Source organism: Crotalus tigris, unplaced genomic scaffold (genome assembly GCF_016545835.1).
Source record: "Crotalus tigris isolate CLP2741 ecotype Arizona unplaced genomic scaffold, ASM1654583v1 scf7180000017831.1706817, whole genome shotgun sequence".
NCBI lineage: Eukaryota > Metazoa > Chordata > Lepidosauria > Squamata > Viperidae > Crotalus > Crotalus tigris.
The window spans coordinates 425,806-450,000 of NW_024096660.1; the positions used below are offsets into that span (position 1 = coordinate 425,806).

General features: G+C 36.8%; 1 protein-coding gene across 8 annotated transcripts in view; it reads left to right on the forward strand.

The window, feature by feature from the left end:
- Window positions 1-24,195, forward strand: part of EHBP1 (EH domain binding protein 1) — a 305,392-nt gene that overhangs the window by 176,255 nt on the left and 104,942 nt on the right. For all 8 annotated transcript variants that reach the window (XM_039342992.1, XM_039342996.1, XM_039342991.1 and 5 more), the window contains 4 exons: window positions 4,159-4,337; window positions 5,076-5,124; window positions 13,473-14,339; window positions 16,286-16,429. In XM_039342992.1, the coding sequence (XP_039198926.1) occupies window positions 4,159-4,337; window positions 5,076-5,124; window positions 13,473-14,339; window positions 16,286-16,429 (1,239 nt within the window). The remainder of the gene's footprint in view (window positions 1-4,158; window positions 4,338-5,075; window positions 5,125-13,472; window positions 14,340-16,285; window positions 16,430-24,195) is intronic.

The window sequence follows — 24,195 nt, forward strand, 5'->3', positions numbered from 1 at the left end:
TCTACAGATCAGGTTTCAACTAAATACCGAATATTATATTTAGACAAAAATAGATATTATAAACAAATATAAGCATATACCAACTTATACCTAGGCCTTTTTTTTTAGGTCTTAAAGCACTTTTTTTGGTTGCAAGTGTAAAATAAGTGCAACTCTTAGGGACTACATGTCACATTCTTGGCCACATTACAGTAAGAAGATATATTCTTACAAGGTTTTCTTTTCTTTTTTTAATTACTAATCTATCCTGTAGGTCTTCTACTGCTATCCCAAATACTAACCAAAAACTACTTAATTTTTCAAGATTGGACGAGGCTTACCACTAATCGCCTGATTAAAAATTATGAAAAATATGTCACTATGACACAGTACAAATCCCTCTCATTGTACTGATGTCCTAATTTTGGGAATTTGGGAAATATGAAATGATGAAATATGTCTTATGACATATTTCATCATTTCTCCCTTGCTCCATTCCTGCAGATTCCTAACCTTGGTGCTGTCACCTTCCATTCTAAAATACCTTTACACATCTGCCAGCCCAAAGAACATGTTTTAACTTTGTTAAACTGATGAGCTGATTTCACCTGTATAAAGCAAAATTTCTCAATTATTAAAATATACAATGTATGTTCGCTAATTAAATTCACAAGACAAAATATATTTTGATTATGTTTGTGTGTATGTACGGGTTTGTGTTTATAAATAAAATAAAAATCCTAAGATGCAAACTTAACTCTTATAAAGGAAAGAATATGATTAAAATACTGCCAGCTTGCCTCTTTCCGATAGATATACACATGCTAGAGAGGTGACTTTGTTTCCAGGTTTAGGATATTATATCAGTTATACCTATGTAGCCTTCTCTGTTTCACTTCTTTCTTTGTGTGCTCTTCAAATATAATATTAGAATTATAATTGGAAAATCCTGGAATACAAACCAGGACCTGCCCTTCATCTTTGTAGGATAAAAGATCTGATTGCTGAATATCCAATACCAATTCAAGCTTCAGTAAGCATAGAGAATTGTTTCCCAAGCTAAATTATTCTTTGCCCAATTGTTTGCCACATTCCAAACATAAGTAACTTCTTACAACAATTCAATATTATTGTAGAGTCTTGCCAAACAGAAATAGAATCTTATAATGCAAGGGAGTATTGCAGATGTTCTCTGGAAAAAAAATTGTCATATTTTCTGCTGCATTTTTGTGTGCCTACTGTTCTAACCAAAGATGCAATATAGCCTGCTATTATTCTTTGCTTGACTATTACTGAAAATAAATGTGTTTGTTAATGGTAAACAATTTACCCATTGCTCTACTGAATCTTGTTTCTTCACTTACTCCGCTCCATGTACCAAATCCCCCAAAAAGTCACTATTAGATGAAGACTTCATAATGTCTGTAATTACAGAATGCAGTCTCCATTTTGCATGCTCTTGGGTGTGGTTGAAATGCATGTTCAAACTGCACCTAGGTTTTAGACATACTAGGCAGGTTCTAGTTAGATATTTTGGCACACAACTTTTATTTTTATAATTTCAGTTCTGAGCAGAGTTAATTTGTATATAGACAATTGGCAAATCCAAAGAGATAGTGGTTTAAAATGTCTTTTCATTTCCTCACTGACATTAACCAATTATTCATTTCCATTAGAATTCTGCAGTAGATGTATTAAAATAGTTTTCCCATCAATCATTTGAATGTCAGCTAAAAGCATATGGACAGGAACATCTTAGCTTAGGGGTTCTCAACCTTGGCAACTTTAAGACTTGTGGACTTCAACTCCCAGAATTCCTCAGCCAGCTGCTTCTGGCTGAGGAATTCTGGGAGTTGAAGTCCACAAGGCTTAAAGTTGCCAAGGTTGAGAACCCCTGTCTTAGCTTTTAGTGCTCCAGGACAGGCATTACTCTTCAAGCTGATTGTTTATTATCACTGTGTCACAGCAGTGATAATGATTTATTCAATGTGGGAGCCCAGACTATATAACTCAGGAAGAGGAAAGCAATTGCTGGTATTGGTAAGAATATCACTGAAAAACTTCAGATAGTGAACAAACTAGGGAAAGGGTGCATTTCTGTGCCTAGAAATTTTATTTCATCAACACTGCATATTTTGACCTGAAAAAATAATAATTGAAGGCAGCTAGGCAAAGAACTATGTTCTCAGCTTAATTAGGCGAAAATATTTAAGTATTTAAATATTTTGTCCAGAACAGGTACCTTACACAACTGTGTCTTCATCCAGGGGGCTTTATGTGCTTCTAATCACATAAAGCAGGGGTGGGCAATTAATTTTCCCAAGGAGCCACATGAGAAACTGAGATTGTTGTGGAGGGCTGAACCAATCGGGCTGTGAAGATGTATCGGCACGCATGCATGGACATATGTAAGTTGGGGGAAAAAAAGAATAGCAGTCACTTTCAAAATAAAAGCAATGCAGTTGTACTGTGTGTATAATGTACACTTTTTAACATTTGATTTCCAGGCTGGAAAGCAAATGACCATGAATTCAAGTCCCACCTTGGCCATGATAGTCAGTTGGGTGATTTAGGCCAGTCACTCTCAGCCTAATTCACTTTACAGAGTTGTAATAAACAAACAAACAAACAAATTTGAGTTTTTGCCCAGCCTCTAATGTGGTTAACTTCAGATCATTCCGTTTCATTTTGTCTTATCTATCCCAGAACAAGTCTTAAATGCTTTGCTGCTTGAAGCTAAAGAGAAAATTGCAGTGTTCTCCTGTTCTTTGCTTTCTTATAATTATTTGTAAATGCTTTAGGTTTTTACCCTGTACGCATTTACCTCATAAGAAGAACCTTAGACTGTAGTTCTTACTTTTACATAGGCTTACCTATTATTACACTTGATGAGGTATTTTATCGCTAGAGAAATCAGTCATTCCTTGCTACTTGCACTTATTCATCATTATTGCAGGCCTACATCCAAGTATTAAAACTTTAAACAGCAGTGACATTAAATTTTTGCAAATTACCTGGCATTGTGTATCTGTGCTGCTGAAGGGCATATGTGAGTTACTAGCATCATCCTACCTGTTATCTGTGGGTTTGTTTATTTAACCACAGGTTGCTAGTCTAACAGTCAATAAAAATGATAAACTGCCTATGTACTATTTCTATTACAATAACTGGAAGCAGTCTGCCCCACAAGCACTAAAAGTATAAATCATAATATGTATGAAGTTGACAGCTTTAATTGCTTAGCACTGGCAAGCTTTAGTCAAGTGGGGGCATCATTGGTCTTTGAAACATAGTCTGGATAGACCTATTTCTTTCTAAAATAATGCCATTGAGAACTATCAAGTAACATTTCTTTTAACCTCTCAATTTGACAGTCTCTGCATATTTGGCATTCTGGATGCATGCGTATTGGATTTTTTTTTTCAAAGCCAAATAATCACATTAATGTTCATGAATGACCGTCATCCTTTTTTCATTCTTTCTTCTTCTTTTTTACACTAATTCTTGAACGTTTTGGATGCATTCCAGATGAGCAGCTCTCACCAGTTCAGCACATGTAAAAAATATTTTTAAGTATGAAAGAAATGGCCGTAAGGCAAGAGTAATTTTTAACTTTTCTTTTTAGAAAAGCTGAAAGAATAGGTGCTGATGTTTCAAAAGGACACCATTTTCCATCATTTCATGTTGGGCCTTCATTTGATTTTCATAGTATTGCCTGTATTTTGACTTTAATTTATATGTGTATGTCAGCGTGTGTGCAGGTACATGCCTGTGAAATAAATTATGATCAGCTTTGACCTCAGGGATGCTTTTACATGACTTGATTTTGAACAATCTCCATATGGGTGTGTAACATCACTAGACTACACAACTATGTGCCTTAAGACTTTAAGCAATTTAGGCTAGTAGTTTCATCAATGCAGTTGGCCAGTTCTCATGTAAAATTGGAATCCTGTGTAACACATCTTTCAGAGACAAGAGCCAAAGGCTAAGTCTCTAGATAATGACTTGAATTTCTGTCTTTTTCCAAGTTACTCTGATTGTAAACTGACAGCTGTGAAGGACCTTAACTGACATCAAAGGGTGCAAATCATCCAGTTAGATCAGTTAATGTTCATTCTCATCTCCCATTTAATTCTTTAATGCATTTCCCATTTTCTCTGTTTTTTTTTTTTCCAGCCAAGCCCATTACCAAGTCCTGTTTTGGGGAGAAAGCCAAATGCTAGTCAGTCATTGCTTGTTTGGTGTAAAGAAGTTACAAAAAATTACCGAGGAGTAAAAATCACCAATTTCACTACATCTTGGAGAAATGGTTTATCCTTTTGTGCAATATTACATCACTTTAGACCTGACTTAATGTAAGTAGGAACATTTTACATTTAAACTGCCCCATTTCTTACTTTTGTTCATTTTCGATTTCTAAAGTGCCATCTTGTGGAGTGAGTCAGAAATGAGTAAATAACTTTATATTGTGCCATTTCTAAGGCTTTGTTCTAAAACAGTGTTTCTCAACCTTGACAATTTTAAGGCATGTGGACTTCAACTCCCAGAATTCCACAGCCAATGCTGGCTGTGGAATTCTGGGAGTTGAAGTCCACATGCCTTAAAATTGTCAAGGTTGAGAAACACTGTTCTAAAACCATATGCTGATTCCTCATTTTTGTATGCATTCCTTTTTTTCTTTTTAACCACAGGAAAGCAACTGACCTCAAGATCTTTATAAAAATTAGATTACTGTTTAAATGAGATGGGACAATAATCCTGTAGCTCTCATGTGCCATCAAAAAAAAATGACCTGATGGCAAATTTGGTTGTCCTACCTAGCCTGAAATCCCTTGCGTAAATTAACTTCTCTTTTGACATAGAAAACTTCAGGCAATGAAACAGACAATCTTTACATTTATTTATATTTATGCATTTATTCTTTTAATTTTCTACACTATTAGCTTTCCTGATCGCTGTGAAATTGGTAGTTACTGTACACTGGTGTTTTATGTTAAATTATAATTTGCTATAAATTGTGGTTTGTTTTAAAAATGGATGCTTTTTTTCCATAAAAGTATTTTACATACCCACTGTGCTATTTTCCCCCTCAGTGACTACAAGTCTCTGAATCCTCAAGACATTAAGGAGAACAACAAAAAGGTAAGAATCGACAGAGATAACCAATATAGCTTCAATTCTGGATCATGGCCGATTTTTATTCATTTTGGAGTGACTTTGTTTTAAAAGGTCACAATTAAACCTCCCAGACCATACCTCTTGAACACATGAAGTCTGGTTTGTCATGATTTGACAAATACTGGTTGGAATTTGTGGTCCCTAATTAATAGAGAGAGCAAAGGAGAAAAAGTACAAGAGAGCAGTAGATATTTTTATCCTATTTTCTTTAATAATTTAATTATAAATAAAAATATCATTGTTCAGTAATTATCTTGACTCAAGACTTTCTCAGCCTTTGCTTTAATATGAAAGACTTTACTGGTATGGTTATAATAAGCTCTGTTTTGACTTTAGCTTTTATTTAAGAAAGAAGGAGAACTAGAGATAAAACTTCACATGGGCTTTTATCCACCACAGTCAATTAAACTAAGCAGTAAGGTGCATTGCATTTTTATATTATGCAGAATATGGAACAATTTTTTTATTGTTGGAAACAAGATTTTTGTAAGGCAAAAATATTAATGAAATATTGTCTGATAGTACTCTGGGTCCAAGTTTATAATCCTCAATAATATTAGGTAATTTAATACCCTTTTGATTCAAAGGAAATTAGTTCAGTGGTTTGAGACTCAATCTAAAAATCACAGAAAGACAGGTTGGTACTTAATGCTGCTTTTACTACTCAAGACGCTCATTGTAGAAATTTCATATTTTAATTTCCATAAGATTCCAGAGCATTGGCCTAGAGGGAATCATTTAAAAATTGCTCATTTTCCACTTGATTAGACTACAACAAAACTAACAGCCAATCAATTTGGTTTGTTTTATTCACTGAATTTTTATTAGATAGTGTGATTTTCTACTTTTTTAACTGATCATTTTTTTTAAAGATTTAGCACACAACATTCAAGTTTCAGGAGGAAAACTAGCTCTTTCACTTCCCCTTTCTTCCTGCAGTGAGCAAATTGAGAAATATAGGAATCCTATGTGACAAATGATGTGTTCCTTATGCTACCCTATGTATGGATTGCATGTGTCTTCTTCATTATAAAAATCATTTTCCTGAAAATAAGTCATTAACTGCAGTTGCAATAACATATATGCCATCTTTTAAAAAAAAAAACATAATGAAGGTTGAACTGGAACCTAGAACTAGAAGGTTGTATCATTTTCAAAATTATATTTAAAGTGTCTAGTAGTTTGCTTTTGAACAAATACCGTGAAATCGACAAATTGATTTTCATTTATAAAAAATTGTGACTAGAAAAAAATGAAATTAATACTGAAACCCTCAGCCAGCTTTTCAAAAGCAGCATTGGTCTTTATTAAAGAAGCAATTGTTTTTGCTATGCTGTGTGCATCTGTGCATATATATCTTCTTTCAACCCTTTGCTTGACAGCCCTAAAAAGTGAGCTTCCTGCAGATTTATTTCCCAGTCTCACATAGTTCTGTCTGATAACCTGTGTGTCCTTAGTTGGAATGAACACAACCCTGGGAAAAATTGCCAATAATATATAGAATTTATATTATGATTGTATTATCTATTGTTAATAATTCCACCTAACCAATTAAAATAATAAGTGATATATTTAAAAAAAAATCCTATATGTTTTGCCCCATAAATTGACAAAAGGAAAAAGAAGTAATTTGATGGGTTCTGACTTCAATTGCAAGCATTTAGTATATATATTCGTAAAAGAGACGTATTAAAACACTGATCTCTGGGACAGAGAGTTTTTATTATATACTAAGCTTTCGTTGGTCCCTGCTAATGTTGTCAAAGTGTAAGCTAGCATTGGGTAGGCTTCACCTTTATAGTTCTTTAAATATCAGTAATTTGGCCATTGAACACTTTATAGGGCCGCCCACCCCTGATTGGATGCATCAACCTTAATTCGGTTATATTGGTCGGCATTCACCTTGCTCTCTCAGCTCTATCTCTCCCCACCTGCCCCACTGGCTGGGCATGTTTGTTGTATGACACCAGACTATCCATTGTTGCCAGGCAATCATTCCCCCCCCCTCACAGTTTGATGAATTAAGGTTGATGCATCCAATCAGGAGTGGGTGGCAGGCAGGCGGACCTATAACGCGTTCAAAAACTCTGTCCTGGAGATCAGTGTTTTAATATGTCTCTTTTAGAAATAAATATACCTGGGACTCAAATTTTTAGACTAATTTTATATATATATATATATATATATATATATATATATATATATATATATATATATATATATATGTTTGGTATTTGGGTTTTCTCCCGCGTCAAATTGGAAGTGTCTTGGTGACGTTTCGACGAAGTCTCATTCGTCATCTTCAGGCTGGTGTTTTCGGCTTCGTGCTTCTAGGATTGCTCCTAGAAGCACGAAGCCGAAAACACCAGCCTGAAGATGACGAATGAGACTTCGTCGAAACGTCGCCAAGACACTTCCAATTTGACGGGGGAGAAAACCCGAATAACCAAAGACCTACATACAAACACCCGCGAAAATCTCAGAATATGTGTGTGTGTGTGTGTGTGTATACACACCTCCATCCAATCAGAACACAGCCAAGCTCTCATCCAATCAGTTCATACCCCCACTGGCAGTTAAAAGGAGGAAACACCTGGAAGCACGAAGCCAAAAGCACCAGCCTGAAGATGACGAATGAGGCTTTGTCGAAACGTCGTGTTTTCAACGAAGTCCCATGCATCATCATCAGGCTGGTGTTTTCAGCTCGTGCTTCTAGGAGCAATGTGTGATCGTAGGTGTTTCTTCCTTTTAACTGCCAGTGGAGGTATGAACTGATTGGGTGGGAGCCTGTTCTGATTGGGTGGAGGTGTGTTCTGATTGGTTGGGGCTTGGCTGTGCTCTGATTGGATGGGGGGTTAGCTGTGCTCTGATTGGATGGGGGAATGTTCTGTTTGGGTGGGGGCTTTGTTGTGCTCAGGTTAGTCTGAGTTGCAGGAGGATGTGAGATGGTGAGCTGCATTGCTGTTGTTTAGCTTCGCGTTCGTGGTCGTGCCTCATCTTCATGGTGGGTGTCAGTTTGCTTCATGTATGGATTGGAGGGGTTTAAAGTGGCTAATGATGCAGCTATGGTCTGGCTTCTGGTTTGTGGTTGTGCCTCATCATCAGTGTGGGTTTGGGTTTGCTTTTTGCGTGGATGTGTGGTGGTGACATCCTGTGTGGTTTTCGTGAGTGTGGGTCTGGTGTCATTCTTTGTGTTAGGGACTCGTTTGTCAATAAGGGCAGGTTTCCAAATGGCTGGTAGGGTAGGCAGGAGGTATCATCTCATTTATTCATGCTGTGTGGGCATTTTTCTATCTCGATGGCTTCTCTGATTATTCTGTTATTAAAGTGTTCAGTTTTGGCGATAGTTCTGGTCTTTTTAAAGTCAATTTCATGTCCTGTGGTTTTAAGGTGTTGGACCAGGGAAGAAGTTGGTTCCTCTTTTTTGACTGAGTTCTTGTGTTCTTCAGTGCGTGCACTTGTTCTTCTGTTGGTTTGTCCGATGTATGTGGTGGGGCAAGCGGTGCATGGGATTTCGTATACTCCTTGATTTTCTAACTCAGTTTTGTCTTTGGGGTTTCTTAGAATGGTGGATATTTTTCTGTTTGTGCAGAATGCTGTCTTGATGTTGTGTTTGTGGAGGATCTTGTGGTGCCTTTTATGTATGGGAGGAGGGCTTTGCCGTTTTCTTGTTCTCTGTCTTGGATTTTAGTGGGGGTTTCTTTTTGGATTAGGTTGGTAATCTTATTTCTTTGGAATCCGTTGGATGTTAATACATTAGTGAGAGTGTGTAGTTCGGTTTATAGGTGTTGTTCGTCAGCTAAGCATTTTGTTCTGGAGATGAGTGTCTTGGCTACGGAGTTGATCTGTGCTGGGTGGTGGTGTGAGAGTGCGTGCAGATAGCGGTTTGTGTGTGTTTTCTTCTGGTAGATGGTGTGTCCTAGGGAGCCATTGGATTTCTTGTAGACTAAGACATCCAGGAAGGAAAGTTGGTTATTAGCTTCTGTTTCCATGGTGAACTGTATTTTGGGGGGTAGGCTGTTGAGGTGTGTGAGGAAGTTGTCCAGTTTTTCTTTCCCATGAGGCCAGATTATGAAGGTGTCGTCTATGTATCTGAGCCAGAGTTTGGGTTTGTGATCAGATTTTTCTAGAGCTTGGGTTTCAAAGTGTTCCATGTAGAGGTTTGCAATGACAGGTGAGAGGGGTGATCCCATGGGTGCTCCTTCTATTTGTTTGTATTTTTGTCCTTTATAGATGAAGTATGTGTTGGATAGGCAGTTGTTGGTCAGATCTAGGATGTGTTTGGGGGGGTTATATTTGTTTTGGATAGCTGTCAAGGCTTCTTTGATTTGCACTTGGGTGAAGAGGGATATGACATCGAAGCTCACGAGTAGGTCCCTGGGATGTAAGTTTTGTTTCTTCATGATCTCTATGAACTGGAATGAGTTTTTTACGTGTGAGGTGATGGATTCTGCATAGGGCTGTAGTTGTTTGGCAAGAAATTTGGCTAGGTTTTGTAGAGGTGAGCCTATGGAGCTGACTGTGGGAGACCATAGAGCTTAGAGCATCTGGATGATTTCTCTCTTCACTAATGGGGGAGGTTTTTATTTTGGAACTAGTGTTTTTTTCCAGGTAGGTGATGGGATCTGTGTTTAGGGGTTTGTATGTGGAGTCTTGGAGTAGGTTGGTTAATTTGGTTTGGTAGTCAGATGTGTTCATAACCACCGTGGCGTTGCCCTTCTCTGCTGGTAGGATTATTATGCTGGTGTCTTCTTTCAGGTTAAGTAGTGCTGTCTGTTCCTCTTTGGGTAAGTTGCTTTTGGGTGGCTTGCTGGTGCAGAGGATGTTGGTGATTTCAAGTCTACTTCTGTTAGCATCATCGGGGTTGATTTTGGTCAGGCTGGTTTCAACTCTGCATATAATGGTTTCAGTGGGGATGTGTTTGGGAGCGACACCTACATGCAAACACCCGCGAAAACCTCAGAAAACACATATATATATAACTGTTATATATATATAACTGTTATTGAATGTAATAGAATCAATTTCTAGGCTTATCTGTAAAAACATTAATAAAAAGAAGGCAAAAAGCATATTTATTGTTATGTCAGACCTTGACCAATATGTCAGTATGTCAACATGTTTAGACAGATTATTAGAATAGTTCTGGTATTTTCATTGATTTCAACTGATATCTGTCATTTATTTATCATCACCTGTCAGTAACAATTAATATGCACCATTTATTTGTTTGTCTACAGAATGTATCTGGCATTTTCTTCAAGGTCTCATAGCAGCAAAAATAATTTAATGACTAACTAGAAACTACATGCTAAGCCAAAGCAAATTAACAGATACAGATACATTTTATTTTTCATCACATGAGGGTGTTTTTTAAAATCAGAATATTTGGAGGTTTGTGGAATCTGGAATTTCAACCTAGGTAGGATTTAAAATTTTGCTTCAAATTCAGGTTTTCTAGTCTACCTTTTCCCAGAAATCTGTGGCACTCTGCTGCCACCTGGTGAGCATCCATATTTCTCCATTCTAGATTTGATAGCTCTGCCAGTAGAGGATGAAACTCTTTCATCCTCTACAGCTGGCTATTTCTGCTATCTGGCTGATCCATTTTGAAGCAGTTATAATTTATGTTAAGATTTTTAGAACAATACCCAATGCAATACAATGCTGCAATCTAACTTGAATGACGTGGAAACATTGTACACTGGGAGCTACACAGTTCTCTTTTTTGCAGGAAAACAACCGATGCAATATAAAAACTAGCAGATTAATAAAATTAGTTTAATTTCCAGTCAGATGTAACAACACAGCAGCCCTTCCAGATTGAGTACATAGTCATTAAGGAGAGAATGTTCAATAATAATGTCAGGATTGCAAACTAAATTCAGAATTCTCAGACATAAGTTGCATCGTGTTTTAATTATTCAAAACAATCTGGGTTTTCCCTGTCTCTCAAAGACAGACTGTGGGTTTTCATTTAGTTTTCTCTTAATTACTAGAAAGGCATTTTGTAAATATCAAAATTTGTGCTGTTTTTCACAGAAGTACCAATAAAGCTGAAGTTATGCCCACAGTCCCTTTGATAAAGCTTTTCTTGAAACACAATACTTTTCCCTACCTTGTCTTGGTTAGTAATAATTACCTGTAAATTGAGAAACAGCTGTGATTCTCCAAAACTAGAAAAACTTGATGCAAGTACATTCTTTAATGGAATAGGAGTAGAGTTGGTCTCATTTTTTAGCTTAAAGCTCCATAGCAGTTTGATAGACATGAATTAATCAATTAAACAAAGGAAAAATAGGGAGGAAGATGGATGGATGAATGGATGGATGGATGGGCAGACGGTTTTACACAGCACAGATGAGCTGTTGTTTTCTATTATACAATTAACCAATCCAAGCTAAATGACAGCAATTTCATAGCTAATAGAAGGCTGGTCAGCTAGCATAAATCAGCTAGCATAAATCCCACAATGGATTAGTATCAGGTTTCTTTCTATCTTTGTTATCTTAGTTTCTTAGTTTAAAAACCAGTCTGCATGTCCATGTTTTTTTTTTCTCCAGCTATAGGCTATTTCTTTAATTGCTGGGGCTTTGTATGACTCTAAAGTCTGCTGGATAGAACAACATCTATTTTAAAATTGCCTGTAATAATAATTTCCAGCAAAAGATTACAGCAAGCAGCTTTATTGGATTTTTTTTTTTTTATCTCTGTATCTGATTGTGCACCTTCTGCATTTGCTGCATTGGTCCACATGGGTAAGGGGTTCTGGTCTGCTGAGAAATTCTATTACATCAGTAGAAAAACATCACTGGAACCAACCTCAAATACTTATAGCACTACGAGTGAAGTTACACCTATATATTGCAAGATACTTTTAGTGGATGTGTGCATTAGGGTGGATTGTGCCATCTTACATTATTCTATCAGAGAAGGTTAAATGCTTTGTCTCTGCCTCTAAGACATTAAGAATAGAGCCTACTGTTGTCTATATCCACACTGGGTCATCCTGCATTTTATATCTTGATTACTCTATTCTATGCATCTCTCTCTCTCATGCAGTGAGAGAGAGAGAGCGCACGCGCGAGAGAGAGAGATTAGAATTTAATTTATATATACAATTTTTCCACAATGGAAAATATCCATATTGGCTCACAATGCACAAGGTAAATATGAGCAATATCAGGATATAGAAATAAAAGGAATTCCAAGAGCAATAATACATTACAAGCATAATGTCAGTGTGATATTCTGAAAGTCTGGTTAAAATCAATATTTTAAAGGTTACTGAGCATATAGGCTAAATGGAATGAACATCATATTTGTTTTGTGATTGCTCCAGGTCACCTCAGTTCTTAGCTGAATTCTCACAGATTGGAGCATGCAATTTTTTATTTCAGGTGAGAATACAAAGAAGTGTATTATCCTCTACACAAAAAATGTTCCTGCATAGCGAACATTTGATACTAGGGAGAATGGTTATAGCCTTTGCTACATTTTTCATGTGAAGACACCTTTTTTCCCCAGGCAATCAATCAATAAACATTTTCCAGCAGTTAAAAATAGTAGAATCATTAAAATGATACCATCTCATTTACTATCCATGTAAAGTAGTTTTATAGGAGAGTCAGATGTGTCAAAAAGATGGCAATTCCTTCTTGTTCAAACTCAAACCCATATTGAATCATCACGTTTGAGCACTTAGAAGGTAGCCTTGCCTCAAATTGCCTTAAAGTTCAGGCAATGCTTTTGGGGTCTGGCATTTTGATTCTCCTACAATACCTTAAAGTATTGTCAAGATCCCAGTGACGTGGCATGGCAATTAACAATATGGCTTTCATTGTTAGGAGTGTTGGACCCAGATAGCTGTAGGTGGTATTTAGGGTCAGTGGCAGGATCAATCAGTGAACTTCCGCAGGGCTTGGGTCATAACTAACAGCTCATGTGTGCTGATCCCTACTGCTAGACCTGACAGCAACATTAAAGAGAGGAGAAATGCAAGCTGAACTCTTCTGACTGAAAGACTCATTTTAAAAAAGTGCTTCCGATTTTAGTCTACTTTAAAATTACTATATTTTTTAATCAATACTTGTTTTGTTTTTAGGATTGTGCTCTAGCTTAAACAAGCCATTTTACTGATTGCATCATGAGACTTTTAACTGCAGCAGTTTCTTGTCCATATCTCATTTAAAGCAATTAAATGGCGAAATCCAAGAAAACTCAGAATCCTATGCATCTCCTGACAATTATCATACATTCCAGGAGTTTTATATATCAAAAACACTAACTCTGTTTTTGCTTCTTCTTTTAAGGCGTACGATGGATTTGCTAGCTTGGGAATATCCCGGCTACTGGAACCTTCTGACATGGTTTTGTTAGCCATTCCTGACAAGCTGACTGTTATGACCTATCTGTATCAAGTACGGGCACATTTCAGTGGACTGGAGCTAAATGTAGTTCAGATTGAAGAAAACAGTAGCAAAAGCACATATAAAGTTGGCAACTATGAAACAGATACAAACAGCTCTGTTGACCAGGAAAAATTCTACGCAGAACTAAGTGACCTAAAACAAGAGCCAGAACTGCAGCAGGCAGCCTTTGATTTCCAGAAAGACCCAGTATTTGTAAATGACAGCAGAGTTCTAGAGTCAGAAAGAGACAGAGAATCTCAAGACACAGCTGAGTCACAAAATTTGACCTCTCCTCACAGGACTACAGGTAATGCACAGCAACCACAAAAACAACAGGGAAGGATTTCGGGAATAGCAGAACCTGAAAAAAACAGTGCAGCACAAACACAGCCCTTGTTGGGAAGGAAAAAGCTTCTCAAAGCAGATACTCTAGACCTGAGTGACCTCATGCAGATCAGCGATCTAAAAAGGGATGCACTTCCCACAACTATAGATGAGGATATTGACAAAAAGGGCTATCAGAATTCTGACACTGCCATTTGTTTCTCAGAACCTGCAAAACAGGAGCACCTCAGCCTTAGAGATAGTAGGAAATTGGATTCTGAGTTACACATTGAAAAAACAAATTTAGAAATGGAAAATAAATCTGGATATCCCAACAATAGGGATGTGGATATTAATAAATTAGATATGCAACTGGAGACTAAGCTACAGTTTGAGGCCAAAACAGTGATACATCCAACGGATCTGCCTGGAAAAACTGCACAGGTAAGGAATCAGAAACTATTTTTACAATAATATAACTTATATTATAATTTCTCTTGCAATCAATTTCAGTAACATTTTGTTTTGTCAGAATTATGCTAGGGGAGGCTAAGGGGCCATTTTCAGCAACAGATAAAGATATTACTACAGGAGCGATCTAAAAAAGATCTACGAGTGAGATTCCTCTTCTGGGTCAAAAGTCTTCCATGTAGACAGCATTTTTTCACAGTTGGTGAATCTGGATCTCACCTAGAGTTGTCTTAGTCCAGTGGGAAGGGAAATACTCATTATACTATTATTAAAAAAAAACCCCATTATTGATATTCCTGTCTGCCCTGTTAAGTATCAAATTGGCGTGGGGGGTTGCTATTTGCCATCTCAAATACAAATGGGGCTTCAGCCGAGATTTTACTAGGTAAGGCAATAACTGGTTCCTACAATCATAGTGACCTAAGCAGATCTTCTAGGAAAAGGTGATATGGAATTTTAATCCCGTGAAAACATAAAGAAGACTGCAAACTGAATGTGGCTCTTCTTCCATTCTCCCAACAAATGGAGGCCTCATATTTGGCCCCCAATTCTGATTGCCTCCTACCTAAGAAGCTCCATGAAACTGCCTCAGAAAGTAGAGAAGCACAACGAGGGAACAGTCTACAGTTCTTTCCCTTTTGAATTTTAGCCAGAGCCCCATCCCCAACTCAGAAGGGAAGCCACCCTCTTTTATCTCTTGGGGAGCTTGACATCAGGGTTGTTTGATTGGGATCGCTCTCCTTTCCTGAAATCTGTTTTTCCCCAAGTCTCTTCTCCTATCTGTTGAATTTGGTCAAACTGACTTTTTAAACAACTGACGGGAACAAATCCTCCCAAACTGGCTACATAACAGTCTGCAGTCATTATAGTTCTGCTGTGCGTAGCAAGCTGATTTCTCTCTCGTCAGCCAATTCCATCCCATGTTTCAAAGATAGGATTGCATGTAAAAAAAAAATGCTTAGAAGAATTAGAATTGCTATAGAATATTGGAAGATGCTTCTTGCTCTCATTCCAAATCTTTAATGTGTACATCCAATAATATTATATCACAAAACCTTAGAAGACTTTTCTGATACCTTTCTTAGTTATAGTAAGTCATAAAGAGGGGAAGACGAGATCTTTTCCCTCAACATTGACATGACTCCCTAACATATTTTGTAACAACCATTCCACACACACCTATTCTTGCAGTTGGCCCAGACTCTCTTTTGCTTGAAGCAAAGCAGTAGACAATCTGGCAAAAAGCTGAACTAATGAGCAAGAGAGGCAGAACCAGTCCAGCACAGCACAAGAAGGCTACAAATGCTTGGACTTCTTTTGGGGAGTATTGTTGTAAATTCTGCTAATTTACAGCTCAGTTATTTCTTATATAGGCCAAACAGGAAGGGGTAACCTCTGTTGCTCTTGGCTTGGCCCAGCCTCTTCACAATTGCAGTGGTTTTCAGTTAGTGGATCTTTATAATGCATCCTATATTAGATAGGGCAGCCAGGAAGCTGTGTGCAGCTCACCAGCGTACCTAGAATCCTCCTTCAGTGGATAAGTCCCAGAAAATTGCTGTTTGAGGGCTGAATGGTGGTAGTTAAGGGGCAAAAATAAAAGTTATAGCTTCATTTCACCCTACTGGAGTGAAATATAGTTCTCTTCTAAAACAAATTGGAATCCTGGCCTTGTTAACTTTTGGAATGCATTTCTCTGGATGCTGTAGAAACTTGTTATGGCCCTCTAGGTTAAAATGGATTTTAAGCCACAAGCAAGCAACCTTTCTTACTGGCTTTCTGTCTTCTATTTCTCTTGGAAAGTTGCCTGGAATACTTCTGCTTTTCTTAGCAGAGCAGTACAGTACTATAGGATAGGTAGGCTAATTTGGGGCTTTGTTGTCTTTCAGTATGACATATTTTGCCTTTTATGTATTTTGAAGCAACGAATGTTATCAAGACAGGAAGAGTTAAAAGAACGGGCAAGAGTTCTGCTGGAACAAGCAAGAAAAGATGCTGCTTTAAAGGCAGGAAACAGACAGTTCTCCAGTTCAGTCGTCCCAGGCCGCTCTAAGCAACTGACTGATGTAAGAAATGTTCATTATTGTGACCTATACAGAATATTTGCTTTTACCTGTGTGTCTGGATATGGGGATGTGTTTTTGGTTAGCGTACAGCAATACTGTTGCTAGTGTAACACACCAGGACAGCAAAATATGGAGAAGACAGCAGAGAATTATTTATGGGTGATTCTTGCTATCCTACGAGTGCTGAGCATTGTCTTTCTCCTACCAAGAGCCGATTATTTCCCTACTGACTAAGGCTAAGGAAAGATCGCAAGTCCGTTGAAAGCTGTGCTCTTTGAGTGCCAGCCGATTTAAGATACTGGACAGATAAAAGGCAAAGTTATCTGTCATGCTGCAGCATTTCACCCAATACTGTTTGTCCCAGTGACCCTCCTTTTATCATTAGAATGAATTATTCTGATGGCTAAGCAAACATAGGTCCAATGGGGAGGCAGCTGCAGTTGCCTATTGCTCCACCAGTAACCTCAGTGGTGACCTGAAGAGGTCTATAATCTCTGGAGATGAAAGCTAATTAAATTTTTATGCAATCCTTCCCAAAGCAGAGATTGCCCATTGTGTCATTTCATGTGCTGTAATTTTGCAGTTCTTAACACTTGCACATGTGAAATTGTTCGAGTGCTGCAGCACTTATTTTACTAATGACTACCATTTGGCCAAAATCTTCTTTCAAAAAGAAGATGAATTGTGTTTGCTGGGGTAAGTCGCCTTGCCCCAATCCTACCTGTCTCATCTTGCCTTGACTTGACTAGCATTTATCTGGATATAAACTGTTAGGAGCTTTTTAATTACTGGCTTCATACTAATAATTTTTATCTATGAAAAGTAATTTCTCTTCTCGCAACTGAGCCATAATTTAGGAGCATCTACCTTTTGTTAATTCTGTTAGGATGGCAAATGATTAGGATAATTTATATTATTGTTTTGTTCCCTTTAGTAGTCAAGACTTTATAATGAAGTATTTCTGGAGTCCAAAACACTTGCAGAATAATGTCCTAATATAGTCAGTGTTGGATATAACTCTTACAACATTCAGTCTTTATTATTTAGTTATTAACCTTCACAATGGATAGTCTCTCTCTCTCTCTCTCTCTCTCTCTCTCTCACACACACACACACACACTACACATTCTCTGTGTTCCTTAATTGTGCCCCCACTCACCTTTGCCATAAACAATGTTTCTTGGGAGGGAATACATATTTGCTAATTTTTGTTCATAGTGCTGTAATGTATTTATTAATGTTCTATTAGTAACTGAAAAGGAGAAGAGGAGTTGTATCATTAAGATTATTTAAGAATAATGGTATTTTTTCTAGTATGCTCTGGATACATTTATTCCAATTTACCTTAACAGTGAAAAATTAATTTCCCATTTATTTCTTTTCACTGATGCTCATTTGCTATTTCATGAAAAGAAATTACAGAATACATGTTTCAAAGTTAGTATCTGCCTCTTTTGTTTTGTGTGGGGGGGTGAGGATGGAGAAGAACACAATCATTTTAGTGAGAAAAAAAATGACCAAGTGACCACAAAGGCACTTAGAAGTCTATGAGAGAATAGGAAGGAGGAAGAGTTGGAAGCCCCATTGAACAACTTTGGTTGATTCGTATAGTCCTGCCTAAAGACAGACTACCTCAAGAAACTTCTTCACGGGGTAGTCTGTCTTTAATCTAATTCAGAACATTGGAAATGAATTTTGTGCTAAATGGCACTAAATAAATGGCACAGAAGTGCTTGTTTTGATCTATGTTTGCATCCAACATAGGAGTATCCATATGAATCTGCCTATTTACTAAGATTATGAGTCGTCCTTGTTAGCCCACATTCCTGGTCTTACTACCTTATTCTGAGTAATCCCCACCTTGTAAAATACCTTACAAGAATGAGTAGTAGTTCACTTTGTAGGTTCAAAAGTGGCTTAAGTACTTACTTTAGTTGGCCATTTTCTGGAATTATAATGCGTGCTATTTTTTTAATTACATAAGTTACTTTTATTGTTTACCCTTTGTCTTCTATACATTTAGCCAATGGTTAGAACTGATGTATTAGTTTTATGATGTGTTATATATATATTGTAAGGTACCTGGAGGCTTTAAAATTAAAAGGCATTTAGTAAGTGAATGAGAATGTTGCGTTCAAATTAATTAAGGCATTCATATCAGTAGCTCAGTTCTTAATTTCTCCTGGAGAGGGTGTGGGATGCATATTCTTGAAGGCTTTTGTCCGATTAGTCTCCAGGAAATACTAAATGAACAGTTCCTTTGGCTGTGCCATTCAGCCAAGTTAGATTTAATCATTTTTTGTCATCCACTTATTTCCTTTTCTTTCAGCTCTTCTTATCTCTTTAAACATTTCACACATGTGCAATCATCATCATAATAGTTCAGTGTTTTGCAAGGAGTGATTACCTAACCAGGAATGATGTAATTGAAGAGATTTATAAAAAAATAAAATCTGCTTTTTTCTGTTGCTATCACAATTTCAGTGCCCTTTATTTACAGCAGACAATACCTAATTGGTTTCAAAATTATTTCAACTATTTGGTTCTCCCACATTAGCCTATATCTGCATTTATAATATCACAGGAAATAATATTTGAGTTGCTTACCTGCTGCGATAAGCTAAAGGCAATTAAAACATCTTAAAATAGCTGATACTAGTAGTGAAGAGTTAACCTAGCATAACTAAGGCTGCATGCTTGTCAAAGTTATTTTCCCTCTTTGTAAAAGCAAAAACTCTTTGACGCTATGAGAATTGCATATGTATGCTGTTAATGCTGGGTTAGAGAAAAACCTGTTCTCAGATGTGCGTCTGTGTCTGTGTGTGTGGAGAAGGGGGTTCTGTGTTGCAAGGACAAACCCCTTCTTTAAAGAAATGTGCTTCATTTTCATATTTCATCTCTTCCTGTTTCTTTTCTTTTTGTGGTCAAATTAAAAGAAAGAAAAGAATTTTCTTCGGTATGTGCATGGTTGAATAATTTATCTACATTCCACTATTATATCAGATACTGTCCATGCTACTGCTCTCTAACATCAAGTACTTTACAAAGTCTTAGACGATTGGGTGGATCCTACGTTATTGTTAAAAAAATTATTTCAAGTGCCAACTTATTTGGTTATAAGCTGGTCAGCTTTTATTATTATCAACTATTGTGGTATTTTATTATTCTAGAATTCCAGTGCAAAGTATAAAATTCAGACAAAAATAGATGTGAAGAACATCCACATGCATACTCACAATTACTGTTCTGATTAGATGAAAAATGGAGATGTGGGAAACCAGAAAGGCTGAATTGAACAGCACAATTTTTTCGAAGCATGGCTCAATTCTATCCTTGAATCACCATTTTGGGCAGATGGGATAGCCTATTTTCTTCATAACCTAAAATATATTATAAATGCAGGTTATTGTTCCATAAGTAACAAAAAGCAGAAAAACGATATCTGAACTCAGTTTGTTGGGACATTTAATTTATCAGTCACCTTGCATTATTTCTTCCCAATATAGCAAATGATGGTCTTCTTAATTGATAATATCCCCCCAAGCTATTTGTCAAAGGCTGCTGTGTTATTCTTCATTCTAACAATTTGCAAAGACATTTAATAGACATTTAGTGGCAATTGCCTGATCATTTTGCAACATCAGCACCAATATAAAATAAAATAGTACTTTTTACCTTTCTAGACCCAAGGAACCTCTAAGATAAAGATTTTTCTTTGAGGAAATTACTAGCCCATTGGGTTTAGATATTGACCCTACACAAATATTATTACCTAGGAATCAACAGTCTTGTGAGGCTTAAGGCACCTTAGATTGTTCTTGAAAAATTGGCAATTGTATGTAATTTGTGCCGTTTAAAAATATTTTTAGTTTAATTGTAGAGATTGTGGCATAGTTATGATAGGCCATGGCAGAAGGAAGCACAAAATTATGAAAGCAGCATCAAGGTTTCTCAACATTATCCATCCCTGCTTTTTTATATGTGCAAAAGAGGTAGAACCTACATTATAGCACAGCTCTGCTCTCACCATTTTGGCAAAAGAAGCCTGCAGATGCTAATAAGCCACAGTAGAGCTGCATAGCCACTCTACTATGCTCTGGAGCATAGCCCAAATTCTTGGCAATTGCATATTGAAAGGTAGAAGCAAATTTGTCTTCTCATAGAACTTAGTAAAGCTTCTTCACATTCTACAGAATCCCAAAGCTTCCAGAAACATTCTCACAAAACTTTAGTGGAACAAATACAAATGTAGAAGGGGCAGTGGTTATATTTTGAAATTTAAGAAGGATGCTTGCTTCCTCAGTGTCAGTGCACCATTTAGAGTGAAGTATTTCCATACAAATTTATTATCAGACTGCTTGTTTTTGATTCATTTCAAATTTTGCTCCAAAGCCATGATAACTACTATAAAACAAAATATAATTATATTAGGGCAGTGGTGGCAAATCTATGGCACAAATGCCAGAGGCATTTGGAGCCCTCTCTGTGGGCACACTTGCCATTGCAGCAGCCCCGCCTCTCCCCACAGCCCCCTCCACACCAGCAGCCCCTCCAGAGGAGAGTTGCCCCCAGGCGCGGCCCACCTGGAGCAGCGCAGACAAGGACATTGCAGCTGGGCATGGGCGGAGGGCGTGGCCACCATGGCATTGCTGGGCCACCTGGGTGATCTGCGACGGGCCATGGAGGTGGTGGGTGGCCCTGCGGATGGATGGGGGGGCAGGGGTTGAGTGGGGGCGGTGCAGGGGGTGTGGGGTGGGATGAGGCAGTTTTTGGGCACTCAGTCTCTAAAAGGTTCGCTATCACTATTAGGGGAATGAATTTTATCACTATGAATTTTACAGCAGAAAAGACTTAAAGAGCTCAATATTTTCCATTGTATAATGGTCATTGGGTTCATTAGAAGAGGCATTAAAATTGTTTGAGACAGAAACAAATGATACATCTTAATGAACTTATGCCAGTTGTAATTTTGATATTTGATATATTTGATATTTCTAGATTTAAGAATAAAACTTTTTACTTTAGTTTACTGTAAGTTTTTTATAGAAGTTATAGAAGATATTTTATAGAAGATGTTTCCCCTTATCTAAAAAATAAAATCACTCTTTTTAAACAACTTTTTGAAAACACTGCCAAGTTCCTAAATTACTAGGATTTAGATTATCAATAATTTTTTCCCCTAAAAAATTAAAAAAGTAAGAGAATACAGCTGGCTACAATCAGTTAAACCTACAACAGACTTTGTGTCCTTTCTAAACATATTGATGGATGAGATTTTATATTATGTCAACCTTGCCCCTTTGATGGTAATTGGAAAATATTGATTTAAGGTTGGAAATCTAATCTGTCATGCTGATAATTGTCACCAGATTTAAATATGATCCCCAGATTGCCTTTAGATTACAAAAGAAGCAGTTACCACCACCTAATTGATAAAAAGATTGAACATTATTTGATAATCTCTGAGAGCTCATAACGTATTCACTATTAGCCATATTTGTCTTCCAAATAGACCCCTAAAAAGCTGACACATGGCGTTTAAGATGATAAGAGTATTCATCATAATATGATTATGACATTTTTTTTCTGCCCCGTTGTCTTACGTAAGAGTAAATAACAAGTTCTGCAGGGGAACTCTTAAAAATAGTGTTCTGATTTTGATTAAAATAGTAATATGTATAGTCTGATACATTTTCACTGAGAGAAATGATCTTACACTAATATTATATCGAAGAATGAAGGAGGTTTCTAGTATTCTGAATGTTTGCACTGTCTGATGATCTTTATTCTTTGTACTATGCTATGGGGACTAACATGAGGAAGGGTAAAATACATAATTTACAAACATGCAGTTTGGCCTGTATATCTCTCATATGTACATGCCATAATTGGAGAAGGAGGTACATATGCATAATACAAGTAAATGTTTAATATTAAACCACTTCTATATAATCAAGATCAGTCCTAGAAATACATGCAGTAATTAGTTCTACAACTGACTGTTCCTGTTTTATATAAAATAAGCAAAGCTGTCATTACTTAAGTCACAGCAATCATAAATTGTTTTATTATCAAAAACAGTGAATTGTTTGAACTCTGCTTAGCATCTGAGAATAACAAAAATGCCCACCCAATTTAGCAGTGTGTTTCTAAATGAGATCATGCAGACCTAACCTAGATCCAAAACTTACATGTTTTCCTCTTGTTTGTCCTTTAAAGACTGGCAAGAAAGTGGTCTCTGTTTCCAAAAGATCCGTTTTGTAAGAACCCCTCCTTTTTTAAGCACTGGGGATGCTCTTTTTGTACTGCAACTAATGACCATAAATGTTTTTGCGTGGCTGTTTTCATTTCATCCCAGAGCCATATGTTTCATTGCATTTCTCAGCATGCATGACAGTAGAGTTTAAATCTTTACTCATTTCATTTTAAAATGTTTCTTTTGTTCTCCTTATCATGTTTCTGGCTTTCCCAAGGATATGTGCTTTGCCTTGAACAAAAAGTCACATGTGCATTACTAATTGTGTACCATTGTATTTACATTTCCTAGTGGTGGCACTGTGAAGCTACTAATTCTTTTGCTTCACTTGATGTAAAATAATCTGAGCTTCTTTGATAGTGCTGAAACAGTATTAATTGTTTTGTACATGTCTTGGTCACTCTACTTAGGTGGTCTTCATAATCTATTAGAACTTTCAGCCAGATTTTGTAATGTCATGCCTCCAGCAGTGATTAAATTGGTAATTAATGAAGAGTCCTTGGCTATGTAACCCACATCCCATTAATTTTCCTTTCCCCCCCTTCAATTTTTTTTTTTTTAGAAGTTGTCATCTCTGTCAGAAAGGATTGCGCCACCTTGCTACAGCCCCTTGGAATCAAATCACAGCGGCTTGATTTTTGCAGCCATTAGTAGATCAGAGCAGTAATTTCACAGTATTTTGGTCAGGGTAATTATAGTACCACGTACTAAGTAGAGTTGGGAATTTCACACAAGAAGTCCAGAAATACCAGGTGAGCTTCCTTGTGTTCACTGGGTCGTTATGATTAGTTTAATTGGGCTTTGTTTGATTTTAGCCGCAGGGATTCTTTGTGCCAGCGCATTGCAGTGATTTTCTACTCTAAGGTTTCTGACAGGAACTGGGGCAAAAATGAACTCTTTGAAGTAGGATTCTTCTAAACAACTTTTTCTTTTTTTAGAGGAGGTCAGAGCAAGGAAAACTTCCATGTAAATAGTTAACTGAAGTGATCATTCAGCAAGTATTTTTGTCTCTTGTTTATTTATTTATTATATGTGTTTTTCCAGAATTTATGTTTTCCTTAACAGGAAAAAACTGTGTGTTAGGACAATAACTTTATATTATCAACTCAATAAAAACTGAACATTAATTTGTGACTTTCAATTGGCCTACTAAAATCCAAATAGAACTATTGACTTTTTCTCTTTATTTTTGATGTTAGCACTGACTGTAATAAAATGAAATTTAGTATTAATGATTGGAGAATCCAGGTACCTGGTTTATTATAAGGTTCAGTTGGAATTTCCTAAATGTATAACCTAACACATTTTTACACTTTGTTTTTCTAAAGAGAACAATAGGTGGCAGGAAAAAATTGTTTTATCTCCTGCAGGACATCAGTCAGAATGTGTCTTCTCTCAGTAACACAGTCATTTTCAACAGCTCCCTGTATTGGAAAAGACATGTTCTTATTGATTTACAATTTACATAATGTAAATCTAATGTTGGTTCTATTTTTGTTGTCATTGTGAC